The sequence below is a fragment of the Microcaecilia unicolor genome, chromosome 4, assembly GCF_901765095.1.
Source record: "Microcaecilia unicolor chromosome 4, aMicUni1.1, whole genome shotgun sequence".
NCBI classification, from domain to species: domain Eukaryota; kingdom Metazoa; phylum Chordata; class Amphibia; order Gymnophiona; family Siphonopidae; genus Microcaecilia; species Microcaecilia unicolor.
In genome coordinates this window covers 4128275-4147278 of record NC_044034.1, presented here as the reverse complement: position 1 = coordinate 4147278, position 19004 = coordinate 4128275, and the positions used below count along the sequence as shown (strand labels likewise).

General features: G+C 51.9%; 2 protein-coding genes across 2 annotated transcripts in view; both read right to left on the bottom strand.

The window, feature by feature from the left end:
• The window catches only part of LOC115468254 (E3 ubiquitin-protein ligase TRIM39-like), an 872633-nt gene that overhangs the window by 706659 nt on the left and 146970 nt on the right, over positions 1 to 19004 (bottom strand). The gene's annotated exons all lie outside the window — the stretch shown is intronic.
• The window catches only part of LOC115468181, an 85190-nt gene that overhangs the window by 61392 nt on the left and 4794 nt on the right, over positions 1 to 19004 (bottom strand). The window contains exons 2-4 of the mRNA XM_030199719.1: positions 16107 to 16595; positions 13852 to 13947; positions 3048 to 3278 (exon numbers count right to left, since the gene is read on the bottom strand). Coding sequence (XP_030055579.1) covers positions 3048 to 3278; positions 13852 to 13947; positions 16107 to 16595 — 816 coding nt within the window. The remainder of the gene's footprint in view (positions 1 to 3047; positions 3279 to 13851; positions 13948 to 16106; positions 16596 to 19004) is intronic.

The following is a 19004-nucleotide window of genomic DNA, read 5'->3' as shown; positions in this document are numbered from 1 at the left end:
AAGTTATTAAATCTCAAGAGGATTGTGAAAAATTACAAGAGGACCTTACAAGACTGGGAGACTGAGCGTCTAAATGGCAGGTGATGTTTAATGTGAGCAAGTGCAAAGTGATGCATGTGGGAAAGAGGAACCCAAACTATAGCTATGTGATGTAAGGTTCCACATCAGGAGTTACCGACCAGGAAAAGGATCTAGGCGTCATTGTTGATGACACGTTGAAACCCTCTGCTCAGTTTGCTGTAGCGGCTAAGAAAGCAAATAGAATGTTAGGTATTATTTGGAAAGGAAGGGAAAACAAAAATGAGAATGTTATAATGCCTTTGTAGCGCTCAATGGTGCGACCGCACCTCGAATATTGTGTTCAATTCTGGTCACCGCATCTCAAAAAAGAGTGGAATTTGAAAAGGTACAGAGAAGGGCGACGAAAATGATAAAAGGGATGGGACGACTTCCCTATACGGAAAGGCTGAAGAGTCTAGGGCTCTTTAGCTTGGAGAAAAGACGGCAGAGGATAGATATGATAGAGGTCTATAAAATAATGAGTGGAGTGGAATGGGTAGACGTGAATCGTTTGTTTACTCTTTAAAAAAATACTAGGACTAGGGGGCATGTGATGAAGATATAAAGTAGTAAATTTAATATTAATCGGAGAAAATGTTTCTTCACTCAACATGTAATTAAACTCTGGAATTCGTTGCCAGAGAATGTGGTAAAGGTGGTTAGCTTTAGTGGGGTTTAAAAAAAGGTCTGGATGGCTTCCTAAAGGAAAAGTCCACGGACCATTATTAAATTGACTTGGGGAAAATCCATTGCTTATTTCTGGGATAAGCAGCATAAAATGTATTGAACTTTTTCAGGATCTTGCCAGCTATTTGTGACCTGGATTGACCACTGCTGGAAACAGGTTGATGGGCTTGATGGACCTTTGGTCTGTCCCAGTGTGGCAATATTTATGTACTTATGTACTTATGACCCCTGCAAGTGCTTCCTACCTTAAAGGGTCCTGATGGTCTATTGGTTTTCCTGCCCTCTGTCACTAGTGTGTCCGGGGCCGGCACCGGTGAGTTTTCAAAATGGCTTCTGAGATTTCCCGCGGCAGTCTCGAGCTTCTCGGCAATCTCAGCAGCCATTTTTAAAACACACTGGCACCAGCCCCAGGCACACTAGCGGCAGCAGGCAGAAAAGAGTGTGATTCTTTCCTGCCTGGATGCCCCCGAAGAAACCACCAGACAGCCAGGACCTTTTGAGGTAGGACTGCCAGTGACGGCATGCAACCAGGCAGAGCCTCTGGGCCCCCTGGAGCCTCTGGGCCCTCATTCACTGCCCAGTTGACCAAATGGTCGGTCCATCCCTGAATAGGAGAGTAAGTTCCTGTAGAGAGTCACTGGGGGGAGTGACTGGGAGGTCCCTGGGTGAGAGGAAGCCCAGCCCAAGGGGAGAAATTTTGAAATAAAATGCAGAGATAGAATGTCTTGGTACTGAAGAGCGATGGGGGGTGGGGAGGGATTAGAAGTAGATAAAGAGGAGTGTTTGACCTTTAAGGGGGGGGGGGTCTTTGGTTGCCTCATGGTCCCCTACCACTGATGAGTATAAAGTGTCTATAGAGGAAGGGTTGTACGAAGATGATGTTCATTATGAGGTTTGACGATATTGATATGATGTTATGTAGAGTTTGTGTTGTTCCAGGTAAACTTAGAGAAACCATTTGAAGGCAAGGGATTGGTGGCTGGGGAGAGAGTGTAGTCTCATTAGTTTGAGATTACTAGGAGAGTAAGTCCTGTAGAGAGTCACTGGAGAGAGTGACTGGGAGGTCTCTGGGTGGAAGAATGCCCAGCCCAAGGAAAATAGTTTTGAAACAAAATGCAGAGAGAGCATGCCCTTGTAATGAAGAGTCACGGGGGGGGGGGGGGGGGGGGGGGGAGGAAGATTAGAAGATAGTGTTTGCCCTTTAGGGGGTGGGGGGTCTTTGGTTGCCTGATGGTCCCCTACCTCTGACCTGGAGGAGCATCTCAATTAAGAGAAGTAGACCACTAGCTATAAAGGAGAAATGTGGCTCAGCAAAGCAACAACTGTGAAGAAGGAGAGCTATGGGTGGGCAGTGGAGAGATCCAGCCCAGGAGCATGGGATGAGAGACAGAGATTGCCCATCCAAGGATCATGGTGGTGCCAACGCAAAGGGTCACCCTGCAAGGAGGTCAGACTACATAGGGTCTGGACCTATACAACTGGAGGAGAAGTCTTTGGGAATCTTATTGCATTGTAAAAAGTATATATAGTCCTGCTGAAGAGCATCTGTAAATAAATGCAGGAGAAGAGAGTACAGGAGTTCCCCTGGGGAATACCAGAAGGATTGTGGTTTTAGAAGACTTCCATTCAAAGTTGAAAAGTTCACACAGTTGGAAGTTCCTGTTTTGCAGAGCTGAAGAATAAACAGTTGAGTTTGCATGAACTGCTGACTCCCGAGTGCTCGTTGAACTTAAAAGAGTATAACGTATCTATTAAGATTGCCAATTTCGCAGCCAGCCTTGTTCTCCACATTTTACAGTAGACTTGTTTTTTGGGGTTTGCTGGGAGTGAATAGGATCATCCCAGCTGCTAACTCTTATTTTCTCAGGTGGAGGCACTGAGCACCAGGACAGTGAGGGTCCGAAGGCCAGGAACCCAGAAGTGCCCAGGACATTTGTAACCCCACGTTTGGTACCATTTCACTCAGTGAGTCAAATATAGATCATTAAAAACACATGACTTCTGGGTAGAACATACACAGCAATTTACACCTTCTTCAGAGCAGGAGGATTTGATCATTTAAGCCCCATGAAATTATTTTAAAAGCTCTGATGTGGTAAGTGAGCTGAAACAAAAAAAAAAAATACAATTGAAAAATGAACAATATTGAGCATTTGATGTAGTAAGTGAAGCTGTTGGCTGCATAAGGGCTTTGAACAATCAGCCCTTATTATTATAAGATATTTTGATCTGCTACTTGAATTCCCTGATTCCTCCTGGAAGATCTATAACCTCCTTAGAAATAGATTTGCTAATCTCACCTTCAGTAACTCGATGGCCGGCTGCTGACTTTTCTCCTCTATCTCGGTGATCAGCTGCATGAGGGAGGAACTTTGCTCTTCTAGCTGGATCTCATTTTCCCTCATTCTCTGGAGAATCTTCTTCTCTTCCTCCTCCAGTCTCGAGAGAAAGATCTGCTTCTCCTTATTCAGAAACTGGTGCAACTCTTCAAACTCGGACCCAACTATCTGCCTTTTCCTCTCTGTCTCTCTCTGGATTAAACACGGAGAGATAATTCTCAGTAACACTAGAGTGATTTTGTTGCCCAGAGCTCAGGATTCAGATCCTTCATTCAACAAGAAATCTCTTTTGTTGTCAGCAGGGCCAGTACAAGTATACTGAGCACCCTAGATTAATCGAGACTTGTACCTTCTCCCACCCAAACCCATATTCCAGAGTTCCAGTGTCTCCATTACCCTCTTATAAATGGTGGCTCTGGTACAGCACTTCCTCATTTAACAGTGATGACTCCAGAATAGCCTTCATCCTCTCACCACCCACTCTTTTCCCAGCCTTCCTCTCTCACCATACTCAGAAGCTTATCCCCCTTTCACAATCTACATCATCCCCTGCCCAGCAACTCCCTCTGCCTCTCTCCCCATGTGCAATGCAGGGGCGTATCTGGACTCTGGCAGTAGGGGGGCCAGGGCCAGAGGGAGGGGGCACATTTAGCCCCCCCCCGGCACCACCGACCCCCCCCCCCCGCCATTGCCAGAGCCCCCCCTGCCACCAACGACTCCCCCTCCGCCATTGCCAGAGCCCCCCCCCCTGCCACCAACGACTCTCTCCACCTCCTCTCCCGCCGCCAACCCTCCCCCGCTGATGTTGTTTACCTTTGCTGGCGGGGACCCCAACCCCCGCCAGCCGAGGTCCGCTTCCGCCTGCTTTTAAAAATAATTCTTCAGCTGGCGGGGGACCCCAACCCCCGCCAGCCGCCGAGGTCTTCAAAGTTCTTTTTCGTCATCCTCCTCCGTGGCCATGCTGTACGCTGCTGATTCGGAGTCTGTCTGACATCGCACCAAGTTGTACTCACGTACAACGTGGTGCGACGTCAGACAGACTCCGAATCAACAGGGTACAGCATGGCCACGGAGGACGACGAACAAGAACTTTGAAGACCTCGGCGGCTGGCGGGGGTTGGGGTCCCCCGCCAGCAAAGGTAAACAACATTAGTGGGGGAGGGTTGGCGGCGGGAGGGGGGCCAGGGCAAAATCTGCGGGGGCCCAGGCCCCTGTGGCCCCACGCAGATACGCCCCTGGTGCAATGTACCCATCCCAGTACCACTGTTGTCCCCATATTGTTTCTAAGTGAGCAGAAGAGACGTCTCCCTCCTTTGCTATTCTTACCCCTTACCACAAGCAGCCTCCATTTTTGAATTCTGGTCACCATTTTTGACTCCTCTCAAAACGTAATAGCTCCAAGATAGAAAGGGAAAGGGGGAAAGGGAAATGGAAATCGGACTTGATATACCGCCTTTCTGTGGTTTTTGCAGTTACATTCAAAGCGGTTTGCATAGTATATACAGGTACTTATTTGTACCTGGGGCAATGGAGGATTAAGTGACTTACCCAGAGTCACAAGGAGCTGCAGTGGGAATTGAACTCAGTTCCTCAGGATCAAAGTCCACTACACTAACCACTAGGCTACTCTCTAAATACTTGCCATAAACCAAAAAAGGAATTTTTATCTATATGTATATCATGTGTGTCTGTGTGTCAACCATAGGAGCCAACTTTTCAAAATGATTGGGGGTGCTGAATTTTTTTTTTAACGTGGTGAAATTCCCCCGCCCCCTCCCTGCCCCCCTCTCTCCCCCTCCTCCAAGTTCCAGGCCCCCTCCTCCGAGTTCCAGGACCCCTCTCCTCCGAGTGCCAGTCCCAACCCCAGCCTGGCCTCTTCTCCCACAACAGTCCTCCGCCGGTCCGTCCTCGCCTTCCTGTGTGCCACCCAGAATTTTAAAACTCATTTTACCTCGGGGTCCCGGCGGCAACAGTGAAAGGCGAGCAGGCTCGGTGCTTCAGCCTTCCCTTCTCTCTCAGCTCTGGTCACACCCTTGCGGAAACAGAAAATGAGAGCGGGACCAGAGCTGAGAGACAAGGGAAGGCTGAAGCGCCGAGCCTGCTCGCCTTTCACTGCTGCCGCAGGGACCCCAAAGTAAGATGAGTTTTAACATTCTGGGCGGCATGCAGGAAGGCGAGGACGGACCGGCGGAGAAATGAGGGAGAAGAGGGCGGGCACCGGGCAGGTGGGCTGGCTGGGAAGGGAACTTCCAACTTCCGGCGGGTGCAGAGCCTCCTAGGGTTTCTGGCGCCCTCCTGCAGCCTATTAGTCGGCACCCCTACCCATCCAGGGGTGGGATACTATGGCTCCGCCCCTACAGTAGTCACACCCCTTTTACCAGCCATGGCATCATTGAAAATATTACACCAGTATAGAAGAAAAATAACTTTTTTTTTTTTGTTTTCATTATAAATAATTTCTGTAAGCTGTTACAGCTCCATTATACCCTAAATGACACAAACCAAATTAGCATATGAGAACAGACAGTCTTGCCAACTCTGAAAAACAATGTGTTAGTAAAATTTCAGAATCTGACAAACAGATCCCCATTCAGACACTTGGCCTTGCAGTCACACATGCAGAACAGAGATATAGCCCCTCTTCAAAAATTAACCTTAAATCCTAAGAAGTTAGACCCTGCATGCAGCATAATACCAGACAAACAGAAAGAAACACATTGCAAAATAAGACAGCAGATGTAAATTCTCAAAGTAGACATATTCCAAATACTAAAATGAAAATAAAATGATTTTTTTTCTACCTTTGTTGTCTGGTGACTTTGTTTTTCTGATCATGCTGGCCCAGTATCTGATTCTGCTGCTATCTGTCCTCTTAACTCCGTTTCCAGGGCTTCATTTCCATTTATTTCTTTACTTTCCTCCTTTCTTCTTCATTTCTTGCTCTATATCCATAAGTAAAAGCCTCCTCTCTCCCCTGTCCCCTTCCATCCAGATCCAGCAATTCTCCTCTCTCCCCTGCCCACCTCCATCCATCCATATCAAGCAGTTTCTCCTCTCTCCCTGGGCCCTGCCCTCCCATCCATGTCCATCCATGCTCCTCTGTCCCCTGCCCATCTCCATCCATCCATATCAAGCAATTTCTCCTCTCTCCCTGGGCCCTTTCCTCCCATCCATGTCCATCCATTCTCCTCTATCCCCTGCCCACCTCCATCCATCCATATCAAGTAATTTCTCCTCTCTCCCTAGGCCCTGCCCTCCCATCCATGTCCATCGATGCTCCTCTGTCCCCTGCCCACCTCCATCCATTCATCCATCTCAAGCAATTCTCCTCCCTCCCCTCCCTGTACAGCAATTTCTCCGCTCTCCCTGCCTGGGCCCTGCTCTCCCCTCCCATCCAGATCCACTCTGCCCAGCTCACCACCGCCAAAGCAGGGGAGGGGAATCAACCCAGCTGACCACCGCCGAAACGGGGGAGGGGAAACCACGCCTGCCGACTCGGGGAGGGACTGGCTTATCCTGCTACTGCAACCGCGGGAGGAGCTGGCTTACCCTAACACTGCCGAAGCGGGAGGGATACAAAGCTACCCTACTGCCGCACGAAGTGGGAGGGAGCGCCGGCAGAATTTAGTAATCAATCCAGCCACCATCGAAACGGGGGGAGAGGAATGCAGCAGCTCACTGTAACACAAAATCGTTCCAACTCAAGGAAAAATCCAATGTGAAGAACTTGAACACGAAGTCCTTCTAAACAGGAACTGAAGACTCAACTGGAACCTGAAATATAACCAGAACAAAAAAACAATACAGATGTCTGGGAGGGGCTATGGATTGATCTGCTATGATTAATGGAAAGAAAATGATCAGGTATGATACATAATTTTACCTTCCATATTATCAAGCAGATCAATCCATAGACTGGTGGGATGAACCGAAGCAGTACTCACCCAGGGCGGGACATGGAAATCCCTGAACGCAACACTGATGCTCCAAACTGGGCCTCGGCCCGAACAGCCACATCCAAGCGGTAATGTCTTGAAAAGGTATGAGCAGACGACCAAGTAGCCGCTCTACAAATCTCTTCCAAGGAGACGGATCTGGATTCTGCCATCGAGGCCACCTGAGCTCTAGTAGAGTGCGCCTTCAGCTGAATAGGCGGAATCTTCCCTGCAGCCACATAAGCTGCCGCAATCGTCTCCTTGACCCAACGTGCCACAGTAGGCTTAGATGCCTGCAGACCCTTACGAGGGCCTGCGAACAGCACAAACAGGTGATCCGATTTCCGGAAAACATTGGTCACTTCCAAGTATCTGATGATGACTCGTCTAACATCCAGACATTTAAGAGCAGAGTACTCTTCTGGGTAATCCTCCTTATGAAATGAGGGTAGACAAAGCTGATGATTCACATGGAAGCGAGAAACAATCTTGGGCAAGAAGGAAGGCACTGGACGAATCGACATTCCTGCCTCAGTGAACCGCAGGAACAGCTCTCGACACGAGAGTGCCTGGAGCTCAGAAACTCTTCTGGCTGAAGTGATAGCCACCAAAAGACCGCTTTCAATGTCAGGTCCTTCAGTGATGCCCTCGACAAGGGCTCAAAGGGCGGCTTCTGCAAGGCCCGTAGTACCAGATTGAGATTCCACGTAGGCACTATCGAGTGCAGAGGGGGGCGCAGGTGATTAACTCCTTTGAGAAAGCACACCACATCTGGCTGCGAAGCCAGGGAAGCACCCTTCAGACGACTCCTGAAGCAAGCTAGAGCCGCCACCTGGACTTTCAGCGAACTGAGCGACAGGCCTTTCTCCAGACCCTCTTGCAGGAATGCCAACACTGAAGATAATGGATCAGTGAAGGGTGATAGAGAGCCTGCCTCACACCACGATGCAAAGGTACGCCAGACCCTGGCAGTAGAAGTAGAGCGCTTCCTCACTCTCAGCATAGTGGCGATGACCTTGTCTGAGAAGCCCTTCTTCCTCAGCCGCTTCCGCTCAACAGCCAGGCCGTAAGACCAAAGGGGGAGGGATCCTCCATCACTACGGGACCCTGATGCAAGAGGCCCCGCTCCGCTGGCAGCCGCAGAGGGCCGTCCACTGAGAGCCTGATTAAGTCCGCATACCATGGACGTCTGGGCCAATCTGGACCCACCAGGATCACCCGGCCTGGATGCTTTGCCACCCGGCCTAGAACTCTGCCCATCATGGGCCATGGTGGGAACACGTTGAGAAGCTCCTGCACCAGTCACTGCTGGAGGAGAGCAGCGACTCCCAGCGATCGAGGGTCCCGTCTTCTGCTGAAAAAGCGCGGCACTTGGCAATTGGCCGAGGACGCCATCAGATCCAAGCTCGGCTGGCCCCAGCGTTGCGTGATGTCCAAGAACGCCCGAGCAGACAGCTGCCACTCTCCGGGATCCAAAGTATGGTGACTGAGAAAGTCCGCCTTGACATTCATGACCCCTGCAATGTGAGCCGCCGACAGCTGTTACAGATTCGCTTCCCCCCACAGGCATAGCTTCATGGCCTCCTTGGCTAGAGGGGCACTCCTGGTACCTCCCTGGCGATTGGCATAGGCCACAGCCGTGGCATTGTCCGACAGGATCCATACTGGCCTCAGCACCAGTACCGGGAGAAACTCTAGAAGTGCCAACCGAATGGCTCGGAGTTCCAGGAGGTTGATGGACCACTTCGCCTCTGCAGGAGACCAGATCCCCTGCGCTGTCTTTCCCAGGCAGTGGGCTCCCCAGCCCGTCAAACAGGCGTCCGTCGTAACGACCATCCACTCCGGGGTCGTGAGAGGCATTCCTGCAGACAGCTTGTCTGGCCTCAGTCACCAACTCAGCACCGAGTGCACTGTTGGATCCAAGGGAAGGCGCACAGCGTAATCCTCCGAAACTGCACAGCGTAATCCTCCGAAACTGGAATCCATCACCGCAGGAGAGAGTGCTGTAGTGGTCTCATGTGGGCCCTGGCCCAGGGCACTACTTCCATCGTGGCCGTCATGGAGCCCAACAACTGCACATAATCCCAAGCCCAAAGAGTAAAAGAGGCTAGGAACTGGGTCACCTGGGCCCGAAGCTTGACGCTCCGATTGTCTGGCAGGAACACTCTGCCCACTTACTACTACTATTACTACTACTATTTAGCATTTCTATAGCGCTACAAGGCATACGCTATCAAATCAAACTCCCAGATACTCCAGGGACTGTCGGGCGCAGCTGACTTTTCTCCCAGTTGACAATCCATCCCAGGGAGCTGAGAAGAGCAATAACCCTTTCTGTAGCTCTCCCACACTCTGCATAAGAGGGGGCGTGGATCAGCCAGTAGTCCAGGTAGGGATGGACTTGTATTCCTTCCTTGCGGAGATAAGCCGCGATGACCATTACTTTGGAAAAGGTCCGCGGAGCCGTAGCCAACCCGAACGGGAGGGCTCGGAACTGGAAGTGTCGGCCCAGTATTGCAAAGCGCAGGAAGCGCTGATGAGGCGGCCAGATGGGAATATGCAAGTAGGCTTCCTTGATGTCCAAGGATGTCAGGAATTCTCCCTCTTTTACCGCAGCTATCACGGAGCGGAGAGTCTCCATCCGGAAGTGCCGAACTTTCAAGGCCCGATTGACTCCCTTGAGGTCGAGAATAAGGCGAGCAGAACCTCCTTTCTTTGGCACCACAAAGTAAATGGAGGAACATCCCTTGCCAAGTTGATCTACTGGCACTGGGACCACCGCGCCCAGGCGGATCAGGTTGCCCAAAGTCTGCTGCACTGCCGCAGCTTTGACCGGAGACTTGCAGGGAGAGTTCACGAACCCGTCTCTCAGGGGCCGGCAGAACTCCAACTTGTAGCCGTCTCTGATGACTTCCAGAACCCAAGCGTCTGAAGTTACCCTGGTCCACTCTCCCAGAAACAAGGACAGCCGTCCTCCTATCTGCTCTGGTCCATGGACCTGGGCCCCGTCATTGGGTACGAGACCCTGGGGGAGGGCCGGAGGACGAACCTCCGGGACGGCGGTCTCTGCGAAAGGAATGCTGCTTGGGGGAGAAATTCCGCTTAAAGGAAGAGGAAGAAGTCGACTTGCCCGGGCGATATCGACGAGCTTCCTGAAATCGACCCTTGGAGGAACTAGGGCGAGCATTGCCGGCCCGTGCCCTGACCTCCGGCAACTTCTTGCCTTTAGACGTGCCAAGCTCCGTCACGATCTTGTCTAGCTCGTCCCCAAAGAGCAGCTTGCCTTTAAAAGGCAACTTGGCGAGGCGAGATTTGGATGCATGGTCAGCTGACCAGTGCTTAAGCCATAGCCACCGCCGGGCAGAGACAGTCTTAGCCATACCTTTAGCTGAGGCTCTCAAGACATCATAGAGTAAGTCTGCCAAGCAGGCCAAGCCCGACTCTAGGGCCGGCCAATCCGCCCTCAAGGAAGGATCTGAGGGGGAAGCCTGCTGCAAAACAGTCAGGCACGCCCTGGCCACATAGGAGCCGCAAACCGAGGCTTACAAACTCAGGACGGCCGCCTCCAATCTCCTGTCCTGGGCGTCCTTCAGGGCAGTGCTACCTTCCACCGGCAGGGCTGTCTTCTTAGTCACCGCAGTGATTAAAGAGTCCACCGTAGGCCAGAAAAAGGCCTCCCGTTCACCCTCAGGCAGCGGGTACAGATGGGACATAGCCCTGGCCACTTTAAGGCTCGCTTCAGGGGAATCCCATTGAGCCGAAATTAAAGTCTGCATGGCCTCATGAACGTGGAAGGTTCTAGGCGGGCGCTAGTTCCCAGCATGATGGCAGAGCCAGCTGAGGCTGAGAGAGGGCCTTCCTCCGGAAAGGAAATTTTCAAAATGCTCATGGCCTGCACTAACAGGTTAGGCAAATCCTCTGAGCGAAAAAAGCCCCCCTAAGGACCATTGGGAGAACTCAGATACGCTGCCCTCATCCACATCAGAGGAGACGGAGTCCCCTAGGGCCTGGAGATCCACCCGAGGGCGTTTGATCACAGAAGCCTCATCACCCTTATCAGAAAGGGGAGCAGGGGCAGCGTTTTGCATAAGAAAAGCCTGATGCAGCAGCAAAACGAACTCAGGGGAGAAACCCCCAGTCTATGCACTTCTGAAGCCTTGGCCACGGCCCTAGAGGCACTCTCAAACCTGCGCTCGCGAGAGCAGGGGAGAGGCGCGCTGCTCATCCAAAATGGCGTCCATCGCGACACTCCGTGAAGGAGCCGCGTGGGAAGAATGGCGCTTTAATTTTGCCAAATTGCTACCGTCGCTCGAGTCAAGGGCGACCATATTATTAACGTCTCCTACCTCGAGGGTGGCCCAAGAAGAAGCCGACCGAGGAGCGTGGCCGGCCAACAGTAGGGGATGGGCGCACAAGGTGGGAAAAACCGCCGCACCGGAGGAAAAAACGGGTAACTCGCCCGACTCCGAAAAGGCGCCCGAAAAAGGCGTCTCGGCCTTCGAGTCCACCGCTTCCCCGCTAGACGCGCGCACGTGGTCCGGGGAGCGCCGTTTCATGCTCTTGCTTTCCGACGCCATTAGCCACGAGGAGACCGTTCGGGGAACCCCCTGCCCGCTAGAAAAGGTAAAATTACCTGCTTCTTGCTCCGAGCTGCAACAATTTGAAGTCCCAGTGAGTAGCTCCATCCTCATCCTCCTCGATCTATCCGCCGCTTTTGACACTGTCAATCATGATCTACTTCTTGTCACACTGTCCTCATTTGGGTTCCAGGGCTCTGTCCTCTCCTGGTTCTCCTCCTATCTCTCCCACCGCACCTTCAGAGTTCACTCTCATGGATCTTCCTCCACCCCCATCCCCGCTATCTGTCGGTGTCCCCCAGGGATCTGTCCATGGACCCCTTCTCTTCTCAATCTACACCTCCTCCCTGGGCTCCCTGATCTCATCTCATGGTTTCCAGTATCATCTCTATGCTGATGACACCCAGCTGTATCTCTCCACACCAGACATCACCGCGGAGACCCAGGCAAAGGTATCAGCCTGCTTATCCGACATTGCTGCCTGGATGTCCAACTGCCACCTGAAACTGAACATGTCCAAGACCGAACTCATCATCTTTCCACCAAAACCCACTTCTCCTCTTCCTCCACTTTCTATCTCAGTTGATAACACCCTCATCCTCCCCGTCTCATCTGCCCGCAACCTTGGAGTCATCTTTGACTCCTCCCTCTCCTTCTCTGCGCATATCCAGCAGATAGCCAAGACCTGTCCGCTTCTTCCTCTTTAACATCAGCAAAATTCGCCCTTTCCTCTCTGAACACACCACCCGAACTCTCGTCCACGCTCTCATTACCTCTCGCCTTGACTACTGCAACTTACTCCTCACCGGCCTCCCACTTAGCCATCTAGCCCCCCTTCAATCTGTTCAGAACTCTGCTGCACGTCTTATATTCTGCAAGAACCGATACACTCATATCACCCCTCTCCTCAGGTCACTTCACTGGCTTCCAATCAGATACCGCATTCAATTCAAGCTTCTCCTTCTTACCTACAAATGCACTCAGTCTGCTGCCCCTCACTACCTCTCTACCCTCATCTCCCCTTACGTTCCCGCCCGTAACCTCCGTTCACAGGACAAATCCCTCCTCTCATTACCCTTCTCCACCACCGCCAACTCCAGGCTCCGCCCATTCTGCCTCGCCTCACCCTATGCTTGGAACAACCTTCCTGAGCCCTTATGCCAAGCCCCCTCCCTGCCCATCTTCAAGTCTTTGCTTAAAGCCCACCTCTTCAATGGGGGGATGAGGGGAATAGAAATGAGATTGGAGACATCACGGAATCGTTTGCGTGGATAGGAGGAGGACAGGTGAGGGGGGCCTGGATTAGGATTAATGTCTCCCGCGGATAGCAGGAGGAGGAGTAAAGGTAGGGTGTCAATTAGGCTTGGAGACCTAGCCAGAGCTGCTGCTTTGTGTGACCACCACCTGCTGAGATAGAGAACATACTGAGGAGTTTGCTGACCTGAACATGTATACCCTGGAGGAAAGGAGGAACAGGGGCGATATGATACAGACGTTCAAATACTTGAAAGGTATTAATCCGCAAAAAAATCTTTTCCGGAGATGGGAAGGCGGTAGAACGAGAGGACATGAAATGAGATTGAAGGGGGGCAGACTCAAAAAAGATGTCAGGAAGTATTTTTTCACGGAGAGGGTGGTGGATGCTTGGAATGCCCTCCCGCGGTAGGTGGTGGAGATGAAAACGGTAACGGAATTCAAACATGCATGGGATATGCATAAAGGAATCCTGTGCAGTAGGAATGGATCCTCAGAAGCTTAGCCAAAATTGGGTGGCGGAGCAGGTGGGGGAAGAGAGGTTGGTAGTTGGGAGGCAAGGATAGTGCTGGGCAGACTTATACGGTCTGTGACAGAGCCGGTGATGGGAGGCGGGACTGGTGGTTGGGAGGCGGGAAATACTGCTGGGCAGACTTGTACGGTCTGTGCCCTGAATAAGGCAGGTACAAATCAAGGTAAGGTATACACATATGAGTTTATCTTGTTGGGCAGACTGGATGGACCATGCAGGTCTTTTTCTGCCGTCATCTACTATGTTACTATGTTTATGTTTCCGGCAGCACATTACCACATATAGGGAGGCAAAAGGATTGCTCTCTATCTCCACCTGCTGGTAGTTGGACACAACCCACCAGTCTATGGATTGATCTGCTTGATGATACGGAATATTCTCTTATTCAGGTGATTCTGGGGATTGATGTAGTGAGAGGGAAAAAAAACCCTGCAGAAACTGGATCAGGAGGAGACACAGACACCCACCTTCAGCTCTTCAGCTTTCTTCCCTTCAGTAGATTCAAACTTCAGAAGATCTTCCAGATCCTTTTTCACAGGCTTCAGGTGCATTTTAAGCTTTTCCTGTGAACATTAAAACATCATTGATTAGCATGTGATTATTTTATAACCACAATTTCAGACTCAACAGTAAATATGAGATGTTCCTTCCACTTTAGATCATTTAATTCTGAGAGGTTAAAATTCAAAGTGATATAACCAGGCATGGTAGGTTCTGAACTGGCCATGATCCGATATTAAACAGCACTTAATTACTTTGCTCCTGGAGTTTGGCAGAGACCTCCACGCAGTGGCGTAGCAAGGGGGGGGCAGGAGGGGCGGTCCGCCCCGGGTGTCAGCTCAGGGGGGGTGCTCCCTGCCAGCTCCCCCCCCCCCTGGGTGCACCACGATGTCATCCCCACCTCGGCGTATCGACACCCCCCCCCCCCCCCGACCCAGTGCCTACCCTCCTCCATCCAACTCCCGCACTCTACCTTTAATAAAATATCGTGCCTGCATGTGGACGGCTGATCCAGGAGCAGAGTTAAGGGTGGAACTGGAGTTGTAAAAGGCACAGAAAGGCAGTATATCGTCCTATTTCCCTTCCCCCCCCCCCAACCAGGTAAACTGCACAAGGTGCCCTAATTTTACCTGTTTAGGTTCTTGGGTACAGTACGGAGGCTGAGTATTGACCCCTGAAAGTATATGGAAGATGCTTACATAGAGGCAGATGCAGCAACCAAACGTAAAAAAATCTAAATCGTTAAAGTCCCTAACGATTTTAAAATAACGAAAAATGCACCAAAAAAAAAAGTCACACATGCTGGAATCGGTATTGAAACGTACAATGTATCAAAGAATCACAATACACATCGTTAATCGGCCCCCAAATCATGCGCAGAGCAGCCAAGCGTTATGTTAGCTGCTCTGCGCATGCCACAAACAGTCAAATCACAAGCACATGGCAAATTGAATTGACACATAAAAAAATAAAACTAAAAAAAGGATCGGGAGGGGGCAAGGGCGCTCATCAGGAGCGTCCTGTACGGACGGCCTTGCCCCCCCCCCCGCCGCTGCTCCCCACTTTCCGCCGCTCCCCCCACCCCGAAAAAGCAAAATTGTAGCAGCCCCTGCCCCCCTCCCTTCCTCACTACTCTCAGCTCCGCCTCCCGACATCCTCCGTCTGTGCCCCGCCCCCTTTGGGGGTCGTCGCCGCCATTCCCCTTCTCCATCGGGCCCCCCTCCCTCTTACCGGGCCCGTGCAGCGCCTCTCTCCTCTGTCCGAAGGCGCTGCACGGGCAAGAAGAACGCTGAATCAGCTGATGCCTGCCTTCGATAGAGCGTCTTTCTCCTCCTACGGTTACCGACGTCAGAAAGGGGCGGGCCCAGGAGGAGAAAGACGCTCTATCGAAGGCAGGCATCAGCTGATTCAGCGTTCTTCTTGCCCGTGCAGCGCCTTCGGACAGAGGAGAGAGGCGCTGCACGGGCCCGGTAAGAGGGAGGGGGGCCCGATGGAGAAGGGGAATGGCGGGCGACGACCCCCAAGGGGGCGGGGCACAGACGGAGGATGTCGGGAGGCGGAGCTGAGAGTAGTGAGGAAGGGAGGGGGGCAGGGGCTGCTACAATTTTGCTTTTTCGGGGTGGGGGGAGCGGCGGAAAGTGGGGAGCAGCGGCGGGGGGGGGGGCAAGGCCGTCCGTACAGGACGCTCCTGATGAGCGCCCTTGCCCCCTCCCGATCCTTTTTTTAGTTTTATTTTTTTATGTGTTTTCTGAGGTCCTTTGGACCAATCACAGCGCTTTTAGCTCTGCTAATGCGCTGGGATTGGCTCAAAGTTTGTTTATTTTTTCACTTAACACTTTTTCCTGCCACGGAGCTGTCCTAACGAGAGGTCCAGACCTCTCGTTAGTTTTCCTGCCTTTTTCCTGCGTAAAGGCAATCGGAAAAGGTTAGTGCATGTCGTTTCAATGGGGTTTTCACACTAATTGCTCATCTCCATTCCGTTTTCGTTAGCTGCTACTGTCGTCGGAAAATAGGCTTAAGTGCATGGAAAGGATCGGAAATTCTTCCCCGAGGGCTCATTTAACGATGAAAAACGTTTAGTGCATCTGCCTCATAGACAGCAGCCAGGGTTCAAGTTTTGATGATTGATCTTACTGCTCATGTTTCAAATTCTACTAATTCAACTCCTAGTTTTATGAGATTTAAAATGTACATTTTCAGTAATTTCATTAAATACACACACCTTGTATTCTTGTGCAGCCTCCTCTATAGGGATCACGGTGTGAGATCTGTGATCCTGGGACTCTCTACAAATAATGCAGATAAGTTTCTGATCCTCTTCACAAAACAGCTTCAGTTTCTCTTCATGTTCCTCACACAGATTCTCCTCTTTGGGTCTCACTGAAGTCTGACTGAGCTTTTTCTCCATTTCCGTAATATTTCCCAGCTGCCTGTTAGATCTGAGATTCCTCTGCCTGGATCTTTTTCTGCACTGGGGACAGGGAAAGTTTGTGTCTCTCCCCTCCCAGCTCTGAGTGATACAGGAGCGACAGAAGTTGTGTCCACAGTCTGTCATCACCGGATCTGTAAAATAATCCAGACAGATAGAACAAGAAGCTTCATCTTGCAGACTCTCAGCAGGGTTTGCAGCAGCCATGATTCTTACAGGAAATGAGAGCAAGAATTCAGTTCCTGTTTCACACTGTAACTTGTAGTGAGTTTGATCATCTGCCTGTGAGTGAATCAGCCTGACATATAGAGTGGTCTTCACACAAGTGAGCATTCAGCTAGAGAAGCAAGACTGCTGACTATACATGACTGTGAAAACTCCAGTGAAATCTAAAACCAATATTCAAGCACTAGAATCCTCTGCCTAACACATTCCAAAGAGCAATTAAGCTAAATACCCCACCATTGTCTCCCAAGCACCTCTCCCTCTGAGCCAACTGGCCAGGAAGCAAATGTAACAAGCCCCCTCCCCGCTAACAATTACCTGAAAGGGCCTTGAAGTCCCTCTCCCCTCCCCCCTGCCTCCCCTCTGTCTCCAGACAAACCCTAGAAGCTGGATTCTCTGGGCTAAGAAGGTGTGAAGCATTAACTGCTGGGAGATAGATCAAAGAAAGACCCTGACTCAGAGCTACTGTCCTCCTCCAGCTGCCCTGCTCTTTACTGAAACTAGACCCAATACGGATACTGATCTCTGCAGAAGGCTAGCTAAACTTACACACAAGATTAGACCTGGGGCAACAGAGGGTTAGGAATCAAACCCAGAAGTAAAGTCAGCTGCAATAACCACTAAGCTTCTCCTCCACTATGGGAATCACTGTGTGATAATAAAGCTACTGATACAGACCTTGTATTCCTGTGCAGCCTCCTCTATAGGGATCACAGTGTGAGATCTGTGATCCTGGGATTTGTCACACACTACTACTTAACATTTCTAGAGCGCTACTAGGGTTACGCAGCGCTGTACAAATTAACGAATAAGGACGCTCCCTGCTCAGAAGAGCTTACAATCTAAAGGACGAAATGTCAAGTTGGGGTAGTTGAGATTTCCTGAGAAGAGGTGTAGTGATTAGGTGCCGAAGGCGACATTGAAGAGGTGGGCTTTGAGCAATGATTTGAAGATGGGCAGGGAGGGGGCCCGGCGTATGGGCTCAGGGAGTTTGTTCCAAGCATGGGGTGAGGCGAGGCAGAAAGGGCGAAGCCTAGAGTTGGTGGTGGTGGAGAAGGGTACTGAAAGGAGGGATTTGTCTTGAGAGCGGAGGTTACGGGTAGGCAGTGGCGTACCAAGGGGGGGCGGTGGGGGCGGTCCGCCCCGGGTGTCGACGGGTGGGGGGTGCTTCGTTGTCTCCTGCCACCACCCTGCGTTTTTTTAAAAAATCCATTCAGCGAGCAACGCAGGCAGCGCCTCGTGTCTGCCCTGCTGTGTGCTGTCAAAAAAGAAAATCGCTTCGCCGGCGTCGGGCCTTCTCTCGCTATGTCCCGCCCACTTTTGAGGTAACTTCCTATTTCCTCGAGGGCGGGACATAGCGAGAGAAGGCCCGACGCCGGCGAAGCGATTTTCTTTTTTGACAGCACACAGCAGGGCAGACACGAGGCGCTGCCTGCGTCGCTGCATGGATTTAAAAAAAAAAAACGCAGGATGGTGGCAGGAGAAGAGGGCTCTGTCGCTCTCCACGGAGGGGGGGGCTCAGATGGGAGAAGGAGGTGGGGGAGCTCAGAGGGGAGAAGGGAATTGGGGAGGGGTGAGGGAGCTCAGAGGGGTTCGCAGAGGGTTGAAGGGAACTGGGGAGGGGTGGGGGAGCTCAGAGGAGTTCGCAGAAGGGAATTGGGGAGGGGTGGGGGGAACTCAGAGGGGTTCGCAGAAGGGAGAAGGGAACTGGGGAGGGGTGGGGAGCTCAGAGGGGTTCACAGAGGGTTGAAGGGAACTGGGGAGGGGTGGGGGAGCTCAGAGGGGTTCGCAGAGGGTTGAAGGGAACTGGGGAAGGGTGGGGGAGCTCAGAGGAGTTTGCAGAAGGGAATTGGGGAGGGGTGGGGGGAACTCAGAGGGGTTCGCAGAAGGGAGACGGGAACTGGGGAGGGGTGGGGGGAGCTCAGAGGGGTTCACAGAAGGGAGAAGGGAACTGGGGAGGGGTGGGGGAGCTCAGAGGGGTTCGCAGAGGGGACAAGGGAACTGGGGAGGGGTGGGGGAGCTGAGAGGGGTTCTCAGAGGGGAGAAGGGAACTGGGGAGGGGTGGGGGAGCTGAGAGGGGTGCTCACAGGGAAGAAGGGGATTGGGGAGGGGTGGGGGTGCTCAGAGGGGAGGGGTCTGAAGCTGGAACTGGGGTCCGACAAGGGGGCAGGAGGGAGAATGGGTCCATGCCTGGGGCAGGTGGGAGAATGGGTCTGGGGCTGAAAAGGGGGGTTGCAAAGCATGTGGTGGATGAAGGGGGCTGGAACTGGGGGCTGAAAAGGAGGGTATTTGGGATAAGGGGGCTAGTGCTAGAACTGTGGGCTGAAACGGGGCAGGGGCTGAAACTGGGGGCTTTAAAGAGGACAGGGAGAACTGGCTGGGGCTGAAGCTCAGGACTGGTGAGAGAAAAGGGCTGGGGTTGAAACTAGGGGCTGAAAAGGGGACAGGGAGAAGTGGCTGGGGGCT